The 19,489-nt window shown below is 38.8% G+C and overlaps 1 protein-coding gene and 1 pseudogene across 3 annotated transcripts in view; both read right to left on the bottom strand.

Annotated features, from left to right (window-relative positions):
- The window catches only part of CNTLN (centlein), a 218,735-nt gene that overhangs the window by 40,599 nt on the left and 158,647 nt on the right, over positions 1–19,489 (bottom strand). For all 3 annotated transcript variants that reach the window (XM_060762424.2, XM_067464370.1, XM_067464369.1), the window contains 5 exons: positions 12,840–13,031; positions 5,321–5,418; positions 3,463–3,589; positions 1,959–2,096; positions 36–221 (listed from right to left, as the gene is read on the bottom strand). In XM_060762424.2, coding sequence (XP_060618407.2) covers positions 36–221; positions 1,959–2,096; positions 3,463–3,589; positions 5,321–5,418; positions 12,840–13,031 — 741 coding nt within the window. The remainder of the gene's footprint in view (positions 1–35; positions 222–1,958; positions 2,097–3,462; positions 3,590–5,320; positions 5,419–12,839; positions 13,032–19,489) is intronic.
- Positions 8,420–9,618, bottom strand: LOC132766465 (serine/threonine-protein kinase Chk1 pseudogene; annotated as a pseudogene).

Consider the following 19,489-nt stretch of genomic DNA (forward strand, 5'->3'; position numbering starts at 1 on the left):
GTTCCGCAAAAAATTGTTCAAATAAACTTACGAACCTTCACAAAGGTAACAAATTCTTCCACCTTCTCATTTGACATCATTAGCTTTTTCTGCACTACATCAAGGGCCTGTTCACTTTGTCGTGCCAAGCCATGGAGTTGTTGAGATGCAGTCATTTCAAGTTCAGTCATGGCACATTCGGCCTCAGCCATTTTAGCTTCTACAGTGGCAAGTTTAACCTCCTGAAACAAAGTCACAAGAAAATGATGTCAGTATTTGTATGAAACAGCAAAACTTCACAGCGAAAAGGAATTAAGCTATTACAGGTACATATAGTTCTCCTGGATACTAGTTTTCCTAAATCCATTACATGCTTAATCTGAACAAACAGAAGATAGGGACTGAAACCTAGAAAACATAGTCATTTCTTCTAGTTCTATCATCTTTTAGGGTAGGAGTACACTTATGTTTCTTCCTGAATTTTCTTAAATGAAAAAGTATGTAAAAGATCCTGCAAAAAAAAAGAAAGACTAAAGGCATTGGGGATTTAGAATACTATAGGGTTCCTTGTCCTTGGTTGGAATATATACATCATTATATGTTCAGTTTTCTGTATCATGCCCACTACTTACTTTCTACAAGCTCAGCCCAACATCTATTCAAATGTTACATTTCCTATAGCTTTGTCCCCCAGCAATCTTCTGCTCAAACTTAGAACATATTGTGGCTTTCTGAGTTTTAAAAGTATGAAATGATATGTGTCTCCTTCTGTCATTTTAGGTTTAAGCCTAAGTATTGTTTTCTTTACAGGATATCAGACAGTTGTGAGCTGACTACCCTTGAGCATCTTAAATCAACAAAGAATTGCTTCCCTGTTATAGGCACATAGTATGTTGTATGCTGCAGGGGAAACTGAGACAGTGCTCATGCTTGCTCAAGAGGCACTGCTTGGAACGCCTGGGGCTAGCATTTCTAACACCCAAAGAAAGAGCCAAGTAAGTTAGGAACCTTCTAAAGATAAACATTTTCCACTCAAGCAGGGAGGACAGTAGGCCTCGTCCTATTTTCTCCCTCTGCTCTCTAGATATAAAGCATTGTATGAACAGTAGGCACTACTGAATGCATCTGTAATTGGGATCTCTGTCCATGTTTAGGCTGAAAGATAGCAACCCATGGAAGAGGTCCAAAGTGCAGTTCAACTAGACATGCTGTCAATTCATGCAGGAATTCCTCCTTGGGGAGAGTAATAGTGGAGAGAAGAGGGGTAAATTTAACACTCTCTTATCCTTCCCAATCCAAAGCTATAAGTACTTGTTTCCTTCAGAAACTGAATGGGAAATGTTTCCTTCCGCTGCTCTACTTTTATAATGCCGAAGAGGGGCTACAAAAAGGGGTGGTTTTTTCGGTGTCAGAAGTGACTTGAGAAACTACAAGTTGCTTCTGGTGTGAAAGAATTGCCAAGGACGTTGACCAGGGGATGCCCGGATATGTTACCGGGTGAATAAAGGTGAATAGAGAATTTTGTCTCACACACACCCCAACTAGCATTGTAGAGCACCCTATCAATTTTCATTTAATTTAACTTTGAAGATACAGACCTTCATTACAACCATACCTTATAATGTCTTCAATTTTAGGGGCCTCATCACACTAGAGAAAAAAATCCACTTTAAATCTGGTTCTCCCTCCTGCAGAATTCTGGGGTTTGTAGTTTAGGGAGGAGCCTTTAACAGCCTCCCTAAACTACAAACCTTAGAATTCTACAGGAGGCAGAAACCGGATTTTACGTGGATTTTTTCTCTAGTGTGATGAAGTCATAAGAGACTAAAGAGATGCTGCTATGGGCACAATAAAATCACAAGCCTATGGATCTTGTTACGGCTTATTTGGAATAAATAACATGCACGCAATAAGGTTACACATGAAAACCTAGGAAGTAAATAAGGCATGTTCAGTCCAAAAAAATTGTAGTCAGATACCTTTTTCTCCAATTCCTCTTTAACCTTGCGATACATCTGTTCATACTGTGTTTTTTCTTTTGTAGCCACATTAAGCCTCTGCTTTAGTGAATCAATTGATGTTTTTTTGTTTGAACAATCTTCAGTCAATGCCTTTACCTGAAGTAACGCCCAGAGAATAGATGTTATTAGGGAAAACATTTAAACCATTTAGATGGAAAACCTAAAACCATTTGTCAAAATAACAACTACGTTTAATTTTAAACCATTCTTTTCCTAATTTTGTGTGAAAATGTAGAGACTTATCTTGCAAGCAATCCTGTCTGGATTATATCCCACTGAAATCAGTAGGACTTATTGGCTACAGGACTACAAAAGACATAGATGTTAGCATGAAATAAATAGCTGCAAAAAGAATTAGTGCTGTCAGGTTCTGATGGGAGCAGATATTACATACAATCCCATACTAACAATCAGAGCTTTTACATTTTAAGGATCTTCAAAAAAAATGGCAAAGAAATTATATTCAACTGGTATGTTAATATACTGTTTGCAGAAAATTTCTCATCCTGGTATTGCCTGTAAAAGATTTAAGATTTAAAATAATCAAATTCTTAAAACACCAAGTATATCATGGATCTCTAAAGTGCTTTTTTAGTTCTTAACAAGACAATGAATTTTCCCCCTGCATCTTCTTCAGTTTGCCTGTGATTTCTTCAACTCCTCCCCACCACAACCTGACTTTTTCTCTTGGGTTGATGATTTCTTAATGACATCTTATCTCCCTCGCGGAGGGCAAGAGAATAGTTCTCTCTGGAACTGACAACGGCTTAATGACTACCAGCACAAGCTACTTTCAGAGCCAAGCAGCTAGCACCTGCTTTTATAGAGAATCAAAGTAGCGCTTGCCTCCAAAACTATTTCTGTCTGGGGGGTTGTACGGGGTGTAGCCTCGGGGATTCCTGCACACGTGCCCGGCCTGCCAGGGAGAAGGGGACAAAACTCTCTATATAGAGACACTAAAGAAAGGTGAAGTTTGACTTCCAATTCCTTTAAGCATCTGGAAAAATGCATTAAATTATTCATGGGAAAAAACAGCTTGCAGAACAGCATAAAATGAAATCATTAAATATATAACACCAGAAGAAATGGCATGTAGCAACTATACAGCTAAATTCAAAGTCCCCTTCTTTAGAACAGTGTAACATTAAATAAACCGAGCATACAATTTTACATGATAAATAGAATTGTATCTGATTTCTCTTTCTTTTAAAGAAACAATCGCACATGTGCAATCGTTGCTGTTCTATGTGCCATAGTCAGACAGCACACATTTGACTGCTTTGAGATCAGAAATGGAATAATCTACTACTACTACAATTAATAAATGCAACCAGGAGAAATGTAAGAGTTTTTTTTAAAAAAAATGTGACACCTTTAAAACTACACGTTAGGCTGATTTATGTGGCAGTTGGTGCACATCAGACAGTGCTTTGGATTAAAACGAATAACAAATGCAAAATACCTTTTCTTCAAGAGTTCGCAAGGTTTCATTAAAGCTTTTTTCCTTTTCCTGATTTGTTTTCACCCGCAGTTTCCAATCTTCTAATAAATGCCTTTTCATATTTAGGTCTCTCTCCATTCGAGAAATCCTTGGAATAAGGAAGAACAGTGTCCACAGAATGATTGAACATTACTAGCATGTGCTTAGTTTGAATAATTAAAATGCTTGACTTCAGTGAGTCTTAATTTTTTTAATCCTTTTCCAGTCTAATGGTATTGAAAACAGTTGAAGTTTCCTACATGTAAAAAGGAATAGCAGATAAACCGACCACATTTTTAGACAGCATTACACAACAATATTTAAACTGACCATTTGGAGGTGAAGATATAATTAAGGATAAAGAAAATATTATTTTAGTATGGACTCGCACAGGCAAGAAATATATAATTACTAGAGCATATTTTTGAAAGAATTACAGTGTGAATTGCGCTGCTATAGTAATGTTTAATTGTATGGTTTTAAATGTATTTGTTTTTGTATTTATATGTAGTGGCATCAAATAGCTGCCTGCTGTAAGGCCACCCTGAGCCCCCTTTTAGGGTGAGAAGGGCAGGATAAAATATGTATTATTATTATTATTATTAATAACAACAACAACAACAATAGCAGGATATTGCATGCAAAAAACTTCAAAATAATACCAGATTTTATTTTTTTAAAATTAATTCATCTGTGGGTAATATCTATGGAAAACCAATACACTGATTACAAAGATGACATTGCTTTCCTACACAAAGCAAATATCTAAAGGATCTATCTATATATCTAACTATATATCACTTTCAAATAACAAACTTGTGAAAAAGGAATGAAAATGGCTCTTTTGTGAAGTCCAAAACACATGCTTATGAACTGTAGTGATTTTCCTATGGATACACTATATTATCCAAATGAAACAGTTAGTACAATAATTCCATCCAATACATTGCTCTTGATATCATGTCAGTACCACAGAAAATCAGACAGAAAACAAAAGCATTGTAAAAACTGATGGAAAGAATTTGCATTTGAATGGACATATCAGTGTATTGGGGGCAATCAAGAAGATTACATCTAGCAAGTATATTCAATATTTACTATATAAAGTAATGGCAGGACACAGACATGTCTGAATACAAAATCTAAACTAAATAGCTGCTGGGGTTTTAGTTCTATCTTAAGGCATTAATCAATAAAATATGCATGCTTTTACAGCTTTCAAAAAACATCTGTATATTTAAGGAGAAAAAACACACCAATAAAATTATATTTATTTCTCAAGATTACAGATTATCATGTAGCAGGTATGGTCAGTTGTCAATATTTTTCTGTCTTTAATATTTGATTACATAAACATTCTACAATGGTGTACAATTTAATGAACGCAAGAATAAATAAGCTTAATTTCCCCTTTGAACTTTTTACAAATGTAAAACTGGATATTTAATCCAGTTTAAGCATCTAAACCTTGACATGTCTCTTAGCCCTTAGGCAAAGAATCACTGTATTTGAAAGACTGCATGGAGGTATTCATTCAGATTTACTTCAAGGATAACCAATTCCAAATCTGAGATGGGACCTTTTACGGTACCCTTCTTGCAGTGTATACACTGTACTAAATTAACAATGCACCACTTTAAGAAGTATGGCAACTTGTAGTGTTCTTCCTCAAAAACAATAATAGTATGAAATACATATAAACAAAGCAAAAAAGGAAAGAAAACACCTAGAAGGATCAGTTTCAGAAAAATCGCCATAGTTGAACTGAAACACTATAGATGTAATTATATTTCTACCACTTGGGGGAACCAGACACAACGGATAGACAAGGCGAACCTACTTTTCTTGTAGTTCCCGCATCTGTTCTTCTTTTCCTTGGACTTCATATTTCAGAGATTTAATGGTTGATGAATGCTTAGTGATTTCATTATTTGCATTCTAGATTGAATAAAATATTTATTAAAGCCTCGATAGTAGGGGTTTAGGATTAACCAAAGTATAACTGATAATGATCTTGTTTCAAACAAAAGATTTACTATTTAACAGTTTAGTCTATTTTGTTCACCATTAAACAATCATTAATGGACACTGCAGTAGAAAAAGAATATTTTGATCACACTTCTATTCAGAAGAACTGTCTGTTAAAGCGCTCTAACATATTTTTAGAAATGTTTATAAGTAAATGAAAATTTCTCAGAACCAACCCAGGTATATAAAAATATATATAAAAACTCTGCTGTGGTCTGCCTACAGAATTTTTCTACCAACAGAGCTCCCTTACAAGGAAGGAATGGGAAATGAAAGCACATGCCTAGAAGACTTACTTTTCTTCTTTGTTTTTTTAAGCTACAAAATCTGTAACAGTCAGGAATTACTTATTAGAAGGTAGCCCTGGTTTTGGGCTGCAGTTCCACTGTTGTTATTATTGTGTGCCATCAAGTTGTGTGCAATTTGTGGTGACCCTAAAAACAAACCCTATCATTATTTTATCATTATTTTTCTTGGCAAAATTTGTTCAGACAAAGTCTACCTCTCAGCCTGGAGGCAGGGTTCAAATCCTTACTATGAGAGCCAGTGGGTGATCTTAGGCAAGTTACACACTCTCAGCCTGAGGCTGAGAGTGTGTAACTTGCCTAAGATCACCCACTGGCTCTCATAGTACGGATTTGAATCCTGCCTCCAGTTATAGTCCAACATTTAAACTACTACAGTAGAGTCTCGCTTATCCAACATAAATGGGCTGGCAGAATACTGGATAAGCGAAAATGTTGGATAATAAGGAGAGATTAATGAAAAGCTTATTAAACGTCAAATTACGTTACAAATTTACAAATTAAGCACCAAAACATCATGTTTTACAACAAATCGACAGAAAAAGCTGTTCAATACATGGTAATGTTATGTAGTAATTACTGTATTTATGAATTTAGCACCAAAACATCGCAATGTATTCAAACAGCTGTGGATCCAGGCAGGAGGTAGACTGAGTTGGATAATACAGAACACTGGATGAGAGAAGGTTGGATAAGTGAGACTTTACTGTATACCACACGGGCTGTCCTTGTTCCATACAGACTTTATTACAGAAGGCCATTTCCATCATTTCATCCTCTGATCTTTGTTCGTGTTCTAAGATATCCTTTTAAAGTTAGTATCTCCAATCTTTAGAATTTTAGAATCACAAAAATGATTTTATTTTTAAAGAACTGATTTGTGTCATCTGTATACTCTACAGGAAAAAAGATTCTCATACAAAGATTCACAAGGAACTGACTGTCCTAAAACTAGGCACTCAGCATTGTAAGCCATGGGGGTGGGGAGTATGCTTGTCATAAAAAGAAATCTATCAGCAATTTAAGATAATTCTGCCTCTACATTTTTAATTAATACAGTTCAGAGTGGATTACATGCTCCCTCTTCACCACAGGCCGACGTACAGCAAAAACGAGTTCACCATAGGTGTACATCCCTATTTGCAGGTTCAGCCATTGTATGCACTTGGGGAATTTACACAGTAGGTGTAAAACTGTGTGCGAAGAGATCAGCTAGGCAGTAAACCAAAAGACTTCTGGAATGTTTCCTGCTCATTGCAGGCTTATAACACCCATTAACATTAATGGGAGTTTTGCACATAGTGTTGTTCCCCTCCAGGGAAGAATAGATTCTGATGTGTCGAGTTAGGTGTAAACTATTGTTTCGAAAATATTGTTGAAGCTTTTTCTTTTTGGGATGTTTAACCCACACCTCTGTTCATGTAAAGGCTTAAAAATAAAATGACTATTCTGCTAGTTAAAATTCAGTAATGCTGAATAATACCCACAGCGCCATGAAATTTTTCACATTTTGCTAAAATATATAGCAGGGACTATAATGACCCTGTTTTATTGTTCACATAATGAAACAAAAATTAAATGCAGGTTCATGGAGAATGCAAACACAGTTTGGTAAAGTGTGGTAGGCAGTTTAACCTCTCACTGCTCCCCCACCCTTCAAAAGACCGAGTCTATATGCTCTTAAACACAATCATATTGTAAGGGATAAAGAATAATGCATAGTTTATACTCCTGAGATAGAAAAAGAATGTAAGCCATAATTCTTGTGTCACAGTGCACTTCAACAGGAACTTTATCTGGGTAAGGAAAAGATTTTTCAGATCCGGAGAGCTGCAGTCATTTATTATTATTATTTAAATGTGAAATGTTTTCATGTGGCCAAGGCATGCCTAGGATTCCAGCATTGCTCCACTGGACGTGTCACCAAATCCTGAAATATATAAAGTTTAACCTGTAAATAGTTAAAATGATAGATGGCAGCAGAATAACAACCAAAGTTCCTCAGGCCTGCTTGTGCAACTTGACCTTCATTAAGGGGGAAATGTAACACCCTGTTAGAGCAGTTTACATACTCCGAGTAAAAGTGGACACTTGTGTTAAAAGCGGGCCTCTGCAAAGAGTTACACAGCAGTGCTTATTATAACAACAGTAAGTGTGCTTATGTCCAAGGGGAAAGTCACCACTTCCTGTGGAAAACAACACTGCTCTGAAGGGGAAAGGAAATGAATCAAATCTCTTCCAGCAGTGATTGGGTAAGAGTGTTAAGGAGCAGGAAGACTGGTTCTCAAAACACACTTCTTGTGTGGCTAGACGCTGGAATTTGGAAAGGGGGGGAAAAGATACATTAATATGCTACATTCTTGGCTTATTTATATTAAGCCTTGTAGGTAAGATTGAGACTTGTGCATAAACAATCTGGGATTTGCTGTAGGTTCCTAGGTAGTGTAATGAGTCGTTTATAAATTAATTATGTTGTTAATCAAGTACTCAACGTTTTTAATTTTCTCTGCCTAAGATTCTAGACAAAATCTGAGTGAGCACACTCACTAGTGTCTCAAAAAGCTAGAGATTTTTGACTTGTGATTAGCTGTGGATCATGGCATGAAAAGGCCTTTTCTATACTGATTTTTTTCCCTGTAAGTTCCCAGATGGTTCCCATTCACCTGCCTGAAAAATGAAACAACCCAATGAACAAACAATTAGTGATACAGTATATCCAAATTACATTTTTACTCTGCAGAAGTATTGTGATACTTAATTGGGATTCCAGCAAAATCTGTGTAACAAAAACATAGCTTCATAATGCTATGGAGATTAATTTTGACAGACCGAAATGGTTTGCTATCACCCTAAATTCCTGTCAATGAGACTGGAAAATACAATTTGAAGAAATAGAGCTAGAGCAGTGGTTCCCAACCTTTGGTCTTCCAGGTGTTTTGGACTTCAACTACCAGAAATCCCAGCCAACTTATCAGCAGTTAGGTTTCAGTTAATATTTTGATAAGCAAAGCCAGTGGCAAGGAATCAATCTTCTTCCATGGGGCAAGATATGATTTCTGTTCTTTCCAATCACAATATTCTTGGCAAGTTTCAATAGGTTGATCCCATGGTAATTCTCCTGCCAAAATGGCAGTGAGTACTATTCCACAAGACCAAACATCAATCGGCTCCGCATGGAATTCCTTTGTTTTAAGGACCTCGGGTGCAATGAATGGCAGCGTGCCACAGATCTTGTTCAACAACCTCACATGTCCATTGTATTTAAACACAGTCACTAGGCCAAAGTCAGATATTTTGAGATTATCTCTTTCATCCGGCAACAGATTCTCATGCTTAATATCCCAATGTGTTACTCCTAGACTATGTAGGTAGACCACACCACCTATAAGCCAGTGAAAAATCTCTGTGCTTCTGCTTCAGGCATCCCTATATCAGGCTCTATTTGGTCAAACAGCACACCTCCACTACAGTATTCGAGGAAGAGATACTGAATAGTGCCTTCTTGCTGATGGCCATAGAACTTCACTATGTTCTCATGACTCAACATTTTGTTGATGGAGATCTCCTTCTTAATCTGTTCTGGACATTCTATCGCATGCTTCATGTCAACAATTTTCACTGCAACTGCTTCTTCAGTGCGTCTGTTCACTTCCAGTTGAACTTCTCCATAAGCACATTTTCCAAGGGTTTGCACTAAGTCCCAATGTTCTACAAAAGGCACTGCCATGATGATGAATAGCACACACTCTGCTCGCCTCGTTCGCAGCCGTTTCCCACCATACACTGATGTCAGCGGCAACGCAGCAGCAATTGGAAGAAGGCACCGCAAGGAAGCGATGGCATCACTCCGGCAGCGCTGACTCTGCCCCTGCACCAGCAGTTAGGTATTGTGGGAGCTGAAGTCCAAAACACCCGGGAGACTAAAAGTTGGGAACTACTGACACAAGACAAAAAGCAACAGAAAGAAAATCCTTGGGAAGACACACCCCGTGTTCTCAAAGAAGGAGGCCAGAAGCACAATTTCCATGTGGATACATTCTTAGATTATTTACAGTATACAACCTGAAAGTGACTAGATTTGCTCCAGACTTCATTGTGCTCAGAGAAAACCAACTGAAACAAATATGGGTGCTACTAGACAAAGGCTTTGTCTACACTAGGTAAAGTATTTCAGAATAGCCTGCACGAAAGATGCCCAGAATACACCATGGAGAGTGCACAAAGTCTTTGTGCTACCCACATGTAAAAAAAAAAAAACAACCTTTGGAGTTTCTTCCTGGGGGCTGCGACCACTGTTTTGCTAACCAGAAGCACATTTCGGTTCCCAGTCGTATGATCATCAGAAGTGATATTGGCAGAAAGGGAGCTGCTTGTGGCCAGTAAACGGAGGTGTGTCTTTTTTGATGTGTGGACATTTGATCACTCTGGATCCAGCCTGATCGAGCTACCCACATGTAAAAAAAAAAAAAAAAAAAAAAACCTTTGGAGTTTCCTGGAAGCTCTGGAGTAACCTGTGATTCTTCTTGTATTGGATTAATGGCTAGAAGCTTTACTTCTGATGTGGGACTGGCTGTACATTATGTGAATTACTCACAGGAGATTTAATGTTTCATTTGGTCCATGTAGACATGAGGAAAGTCTTCTATCATGCTATCATGATACCTCATTGATGGAATTTTGCAGGAATATCCAGACAATACTGTCTTTCTTTCCAGTGCTTCCCATTTGTATCCCATTGAGTCTACCATAAGTATGATTGGAGGCATTTTCTTTTTTTGGTTCCGCATAGGGATACCAGCCATTCTGTGAGTCACATAGGACACAAAGACTGCTTACCCGGAATTCTAGTGATCATCTGTGATCTCACACCACCACTACCACCACTACCAACCTCATTATTACTTTCCACATCTGTACTTTAGTTTCATGATGAATCGAAGTACACTAAGATACAATGGAACGGAAAGTGGATGGGACTTCAGCCAAAACCACTCAATAGCAGAATGTTTCAACTGTGGCCTTGCAGAAGCTGTAGATCTATATGCATGAAGCACAGAGATCATGAAACAATTATCAGTGAAACATAGAAATGTTATGAATAAAAACACTAGAAGCCCCCGATAGCGCATTGGGTTAAACCCTTGTGCCCGCAGGACTAAAGACCGACAGATCGGAGGTTCGAATCTGGGAAGAGTATAGATGAGCTCCCTCTGTCAGCTCTGGCTCCTCATGCAGGGACATAAGAGAAGCCTCCTGCAAGGATGGTAAAAAATCAAAACATCTGGGCGTCTCTTGGGCAATGTCCTTGCAGATGGCCAATTTTCTCACACCAGACGTGACTTGCAATTTCTCAAGTCACTCCTCACATGAAAAAACAAATAAATAAGGACACTGTCCTCTGAAAACCCTGTAAAATTGAACTGAGTGAGGCAGGATATGGAGGAACAAAAGGCTCACCTATAATTGCTCTGACCTAATCCAAATCCAAATTAAGACTAAGATTAAATTAAGAATAACAAGAGATCAAAGTCTTTCTTTTCCCATCTCACTACTCAAGTGGCTATCTATGGTAGTATAATGCGTAGCTACAAGACATCTGTGCATGCTGAGAAGACACCCAATATGCACATCTATCATGTCTGTAGTCTGTATATTTGTAGTTCAGGATACATAGAAATATATCCTTAATTACAAATTCAAACACAGAAATGTACTGAAACAGGACTTGGGGTAGATACTCATAGCAGACAGCAAATGCAATTTTAAATTATTTGATATTTTCTTTCCTTTATTCACTATATCTGTATCTTATTTTTCTGCCAAGGATGTTAGGGTGGCATACATGGCTTCTCTCACTTCAATTCTTACAGGATTGCTGTCGCTGAAAGGCAATGCTGAGCCTAGCCCCTTATTTTTAAGACTAAGTGGGGATTTGAATGTGGATCTACCAAGTACAAGTCCAACACCGTTTTCATTACAGTGCCTGATGATTATGTTAACTGGCACTTTGTCTACAGTTTATCAAGCACTAGAAATTTAACAGGTTTTCATGATTAAATTTCATTTCAAAGAATGATGCTCATATTCATGCAAGTTTCTGAATGATCAAATCATTAATTCAAGACTTTGCTACAATAATCTACAATTTGAGCTATTCCACTGTCTCGCCTTTTAACAAAAATGTATATTTCACATTGCAGCCTCCTCTCATGTATTTGAAAGTCTTCCTCCAGCATGAGTCCTTTTTTCTGTTTCCCGAATTTTTGCACAGTAGTATGTACAGCTTTTTCATGAAGATCAGTTTGCACGCTGCAATTTTATGGGTGGCAAAAAAAATCCGGGGGGGGGGGGGCGGCTAAACAACTAGCATGTTCAATTCCATAGGCAGAGCAACACTTTTTTAAATTTTCAAAAGGATTGTTTAAAGTGTCTCCTGATCTGGTTTGACGATTCCCTTGAAATTTTAAACAGCTTTTCAACATTTGTTCCACTATTGCTGGCAATAGAGGCAGCAACACAGGCTTAGATAAAACTGATACAGGGACTCTCTCCATGAACAAAATGTTGAAGTTCAATAATTTGTGGTATGCTTGTCAAACTGAGAGAAGATAGCTCTCTGAAATGTGTGATTTCTATATTTTATACGGTACAATACACTCTATGACTAAAGTTCTGTTTCTTCTTAGAATAATCAGCACTTGTTCATTTCTATTCTGAAAGGAGTTAAGTCATATGACTGGTCTTAAGACAAACCTGCTGCTTAACAGTTCCAACAAACTGGATATAATCATAGCACTGAATCTGATCTACGTTTCCTAATCTTTGACCACATGAAGCAAGTCAGTTCAATACTATTTGACTGAATGTTAAGTTATTTAATTATGGTTATGTGACCACCAATAACAAGGTTATCCATCCCTCAAAATGCATTTTATTTCCACACATATATCAGTTTTTCAATGCTTCATATTCTCTTTAGGAAATAAAGTGCACATTTTATAACAGTTCCATAATGTGGATTGTCACCTTCAATTTGCACTGCAGCTGCTTCATTTCCAAATCGACATTCTTTAGTGGGGTTGCTGGTGTCGTTCCAGTATGACCAGATGTCACCGGAGACAGGCCCTCTCTCAGTTTGGTAGATTGGGTCAGGTGGTCCAATTTTCCTTGCAAATCTGATTTTTCTCGCTGCAACTCAGTCAGGCTGGACATCAGGGTCTGTTTTCCAAATAAAGTAATAATAGTAACAGTTCTCTTCAATATGCCATTGAGGCCAGCGTGCTGTATAATTTTACAGTTTAACATTACAAAATACAGCATATGCACTGTGCATTGTCCAAATTGCAAATGGGTTGGCTGAAGTCACCAGTCGCAAAACAGATACTAAAGACAGAAAGAGATGCGAGGCCAGAGGCACATGATGATATTTATTTAACAAGGGACAAAGAACGAGGACACTGTAAAGAATGATGCTGCTGTTTTCTCCCTCACCATTGGCATTTCTTGTGCAACAAATAGAACAATATCCAGACATTCTCAAAGTTTAAATTTTGACAGATTTTTACTAGTCAACTGAATAAATTTACTTAAATACTGCTTTGACGAATGCGACAGAATACAATGTTGCTAATTGTATTTGATTTGTAGGGCTTGTAGAGGTTAAACTAAAATACACCATATGCACTGCAGAACTTGAGTTTGGCTGGTCTTTAAGTTGCTGCTTCCGCTCCTCCTCCTGTAAACACTATAGCCAGGGAACCACAAATTCCATAACCTTGACCCTTGGGCCAATACACTTAACTGGTATAAGCCAAGCTGGAGCAGGACAAGATAACAGATGTTAGTTGTTATTCCACTGGGTAGGTCTTACCACCCCATACTCCAGCCAAAATGCTTCTCATTTAGCTACATAAATGTTAAGTCCAATTAGCAGATGAGGCTTGCTAGGGATTTAGTTCAAATGAATAGCATGCAAACAAACTATCTCAGTCTTCTTGAACGTCTGACAACAAACCAGGGCTATTTTCCCAACAAAAATGATGTAGCAGAGTGTGCCTGAAAAGTATTTGCTATTTGCTTTAATGTTGTTATGATGCAGAATATATAAGATCATTGTTGGGGCAAAAATATCTGTTAACAGCTAGAATAACCTTTTACTGGTCTGTAGTCAGCAAAAAGCCACCAAGCTTTTAATGGCATAACAGTCAAAGGTTCCTAAAGAGCCCAACAATAGTACTATTTTAATATTCCAAAGATGCTTATAATATGGTAGTTTAGCATAAGGAACAATTAGACAGAATGGTATTGCAAAATCTCAAAGGAGTGGAAAACTTCCCTTGTGAAGACTCCCAATTAGGTACTGCAAAAGATACTAAACCTCAGAATTGCCGGCTGAGGATTCAGGGTATTTTGGACTAAAATAGGGAGAAAAGAAACAGATATACTCTAATGCAAATATTTTAAAATAAGTACACAACTTTGAACAAGGAAGGCAGGAAATTAAAGATAGAGGTTTGAAAGTATTCACAGAACAGAAAAATATAAAAAGGAAGAGAAAAGAGCAAGTATTGAAAAACATACTGGGGGGAAAAAGAGGAAAGCATTCTTCCTCAACTTTGCCTATAGATTTGATAAAAAGATAAGATTCAAAAGTTTGTATTTGCTTATCATTTTTTACTCTTTTCAATTGGTGGTCATTATCACTTTTACTTCTCCTAACCCACCAAATCTACTTTTTTTTTCATCACTAGTATCATTAACTCCAGCAAAGGATCACCGCCTTGTCGGGGCGCTGGAGCTTGAGCACCTCAATGATGTCATGAGCGAAACCGTGAAGGGCCACCCAAGACGGGACGGTCGTGGCAGAGAGGTCAGACCAAGCGTGATCCCTGGGGAAGGCAATGGCAAACCACTCCAGTATCCTTGCCAAGAAAACTAAATGGACCAGTACAACCAGAGATATGTCGATATGCCATTGGAAGATGGGACTCCCAGGTCGGAAGATGGCCAAAATGCTACTGGGGAGGAGCAGAGGATAAGTTCAACTAGCCCCAGATGTGATGACGCAGCTAGCTCAAAGCCGAAAGGAAGGCTAGCGGCCGACGGTACTGGAGGTGAACGACGAATCCGATGCTCTAAAGATCAACACACCATAGGAACCTGGAATGTAAGATCTATGAGCCAGGGCAAATTGGATGTTGTTATTGGTGAGATGTCAAGACTAAAGATAGACATTCTGGGGGTCAGCGAATTGAAATGGACTGGAATGGGCCACTTCACATCAGATGACCACCAGATCTACTACTGCGGACAAGAGGAACATCGAAGAAATGGAGTAGCCTTCATAATTAATAGGAAATTCGCTAAAGCGGTGCTTGGATACAACCCAAAAAATGACAGAATGATCTCAATTCGAGTGCAAGGAAAGCCTTTCAACATCACAGTGATCCAAATATACGCCCCAACCACAGCTGCTGAAGAAGCAGAAGTAGATCAGTTCTATGAGGATCTGCAGGACCTACTGGATAATACACCAAAAAGAGACATTATTTTCATTACAGGAGACTGGAATGCCAAGGTGGGAAGTCAAATGACAACTGGGATCACAGGCAAGCATGGGCTGGGAGAACAAAATGAAGCGGGACGCAGGCTGATAGAATTTTGCCAGGAAAACTCACTGTGTATAACAAACACTCTCTTCCAACAACCTAAAAGACGGCTTTACACATGGACTTCACCAGATGGTCAGCACCGAAATCAGATTGACTACATCCTTTGCAGCCAAAGGTGGCGGACATCCATCCAGTCGGTGAAAACAAGACCTGGGGCTGACTGTAGCTCAGACCACGAACTTCTTATTGCTCAATTTAAAATAAAACTAAAGAGATCAGGGAAAATACACAGACCAGTTAGATATGATCTCACTAACATTCCTAGCGAATATACAGTGGAAGTGAAGAACAGATTTGAAGGACTAGATTTAGTAAACAGAGTCCCAGAAGAACTATGGACAGAAGTCCGCAACATTGTTCAGGAGACGGCAACAAAGTACGTTCCAAAGAAAAAGAAAACCAAGAAGGCAAAATGGTTGTCTGCTGAGACACTGGAAGTAGCCCAAGAAAGGAGGAAAGCAAAAGGAAACAGTGATAGTAAGGGGAGATATGCCCAGTTAAATGCGCAATTCCAGAGGTTAGCTAGAAGAGATAAGGAACTATTTTTAAATAAGCAATGCATGGAAGTGGAAGAAGACAACAGAATAGGAAGGACAAGAGACCTCTTCCAGAAAATTAGAAACATTGGAGGTAAATTTCAGGCAAAAATTGGTATGATAAGAAACAAAGATGGCAGGGACCTAACAGAAGCTGAAGAGATCAAGAGAAGGTGGCGAGACTATACAGAAGATCTGTATAGGAAGGATAATAATATTGAGGATAGTTATGATGGTGTGGTGAATGAATTAGAACCAGACATCCTGAGGAGTGAGGTTGAATGGGCCTTAAGAAGCATTGCTAACAACAAGGCAGCAGGAGACGACGGGATCCCAGCTGAACTGTTTAAAATCTTAAAAGATGATGCTGTCAAGGTGATGCATGCCATTTGCCAGCAAATATGGAAAACACAAGAATGGCCATCAGACTGGAAAAAATCAACTTATATCCCCATACCAAAAAAGGGAAATGCGAAGGACTGCTCCAACTTCCGTACAGTGGCCCTTATTTCTCATGCCAGTAAGGTAATGCTCAAGATCCTGCAAGGAAGACTCCAGCAAGACATGGAGCGAGAGTTGCCAGATGTTCAAGCTGGGTTTAGAAAAGGCAGAGGAACGAGAGACCAGATTGCCAATATCTGCTGGATAATGGAGAAAGGCAGGGAGTTTCAGAAAAACATCTACTTCTGCTTCATTGACTATTCTAAAGCCTTTGACTGTGTGGATCATAATAAATTGTGGCAAGTTCTTGGTGGTATGGGGATACCAAGTCACCTTGTCTCTCTCCTGAGGAATCTGTACAAGGACCAAGTAGCAACAGTCAGAACTGACCATGGAACAACAGACTGGTTCAAGATTGGGAAAGGCGTACGGCAAGGCTGCATCCTCTCACCCAACCTTTTTAACTTGTATGCAGAACACATCATGCGATGTGCGGGGCTGGATGAATGCAAAGCTGGGGTAAAAATTGCTGGAAGAAACATTAACAACCTCAGATATGCAGATGACACCACCCTGATGGCCGAAAGCGAGGAGGAGCTGAGGAGCCTTCTAATCAAGGTGAAAGAAGAAAGCGCAAAAGCCGGGTTGCAGCTAAACGTCAAAAAAACCAAGATTATGGCAACAAGAATGATTGACAACTGGGAAATAGAGGGAGAAACCGTGGAGGCTGTGACAGACTTTGTATTTCTAGGTGCAAAGATTACTGCAGATGCAGACTGTGGCCAGGAAATCAGAAGACGCTTACTTCTTGGGAGGAGAGCAATGTCCAGTCTCGATAAAATAGTGAAGAGTAGAGACATCAGACTGGCAACAAAGATCCGCCTAGTCAAAGCCATGGTATTCCCTGTAGTCACCTACGGATGTGAGAGCTGGACCTTAGGGAAGGCTGAGCGAAGGAAGATCGATGCTTTTGAGCTGTGGTGTTGGAGGAAAGTGCTGAGAGTGCCTTGGACTGCGAGAAGATCCAACCAGTCCGTCCTCCAGGAAATAAAGCCTGACTGCTCACTGGAGGGAAAGATACTAGAGACAAAGTTGAAGTACTTTGGCCACATCATGAGGAGACAGGAAAGCCTAGAGAAGACAATTATGCTGGGGAAAGTGGAAGGCAAAAGGAAGAGGGGCCGACCAAGGGCAAGATGGATGGATGGCATCCTTGAAGTGACTGGACTGACCTTGAGGGAGCTGGGGGTGGTAACGGCCGACAGGGAGCTCTGGCGTGGGCTGGTCCATGAGGTCACGAAGAGTCGGAGACGACTGAACGAATGAACAAGTATCATTACATCATCTGGAAGGAACACACACATACACAAAAAATAGAACTAATTTAAAATAGGACAAATGGCCAACATTCTAAATTCATTCAAAATAAATACTAGCAACCAAGTGATATTATTAAAAACTGGACAATTGGGATTATTGCATTCAGAGATGCAAATAATGCAACATACACAAAAGATGGACATAATTTGGGGAGGGGGTATAAGATGGACAGATAAGTTATAGCAGCCAAAATTTGCTCTTTAGGTGTTATTATGTATGCTCCTATTCCTATGTATATGACAGGCACTTATTATATTGAAAGCTGTTATTCAGGGAAAAAACCAAGCATAAAAAGATTCAAAGCACTATGAAATAAAACCATATAGTTATTACACTGAACCTGAACCTTGGGCTAATCTCTTGCATCCAGATAAGCGCAATACTCCAAACATGCATTACTACACTTCTCCTTGTAAAAGTCAATGCAGCACATACTTATAGCTATTAAATATAGCCAAGGGCTAGACAACAGAGACTGTTAAAACCCTGTGCCAGCAGGACTGAAGACCGACAGGTTGGAAGTTCAAATCTAGGGAAAGCGCGGATTAGCTCCCTCTATCAGCTCCAGCTCTCCATGCAGGGATATGAGAGAAGCCTCCCACAGGGTGGTAAAACATCAAAACATCTGGGTGTCCCCTGGGTAACGTCCTTGCAGACAGCCAATTCTCTCACACCAGAAGCAGCTTACAGTTTCTCAAGTCACTCCTGACACGACAAAAAAAAGTTTAATAGACGGAGCAGAGCCCTATGAGGACTTGGGAAGTGTTGGGTATGGAGATTTTGGGTGGATTAAAGTTCCATATGCCCCAATCAAGTCAAAACACATAATGCGTAAATTTGAGTTGCACGCATGCATGCCACCAATAGGATTCTGACCACAATCTGCCTACTCGTTTTACTCCTTCCAAAGAAAAATCTCCAGATGTATACATCATAAACAATGACCTTAATTAATAAATGATAAAATATGACAAATTATATAAATAAATGATAAATTCCAGGTGTCTAAACATGGTGCATGAAAGGAAGCAAACAGTACCCAAAGAAGATTTCAGCATACTGTTTGAGGGCATGGAAGTTAATATACAGGGTGTGCCAAAAGTCACAAGGGCATGTGATATTCTAATTACTTTTTGGAAAAGACGTAGAAAAGACTTTGCATGTAATGTACTGTAATTTTATTTTCCATATATATTGTATAGGGTGCTATAATGTTGTAAATTAAAAACAAAAAATAAAGGTGTTATTAAATATTGGCCCTTTGGCCCATCCTACAAACCTGTGCCTTATCAAAGCCCTGCTGTACTGTCTATTTCCACTTTGAAGACATCTCATTTAATTGTGTTCTAATATAGGAATTGTGGATTCACACACATAACACACACAATTAAAATCCTCTGAGGACCTTGTGTGTGTGCAGGGAAAAGAAATGTGTCTTTTAAAAAAGTATATAGATGTTATTCCAGCCTGCCGCCAGTCATCTAGAGTGTTTTTGGAATAATGCATGCTCTTTATTCTAAATTCAGTCAGCTTGCCTATACATCTGCTGGCTGTTGCTATTATCATCCGAGTTCATTTGAACAGCAAAGAGGTGTACCTTGCCTAAATAGAAACCCTCAGCAACCAACACTACTATGTTTGAGTACTG

Source organism: Anolis sagrei, chromosome 2 (assembly GCF_037176765.1).
Source record: "Anolis sagrei isolate rAnoSag1 chromosome 2, rAnoSag1.mat, whole genome shotgun sequence".
In the NCBI taxonomy this organism is placed as follows: Eukaryota; Metazoa; Chordata; class Lepidosauria; order Squamata; family Dactyloidae; genus Anolis; species Anolis sagrei.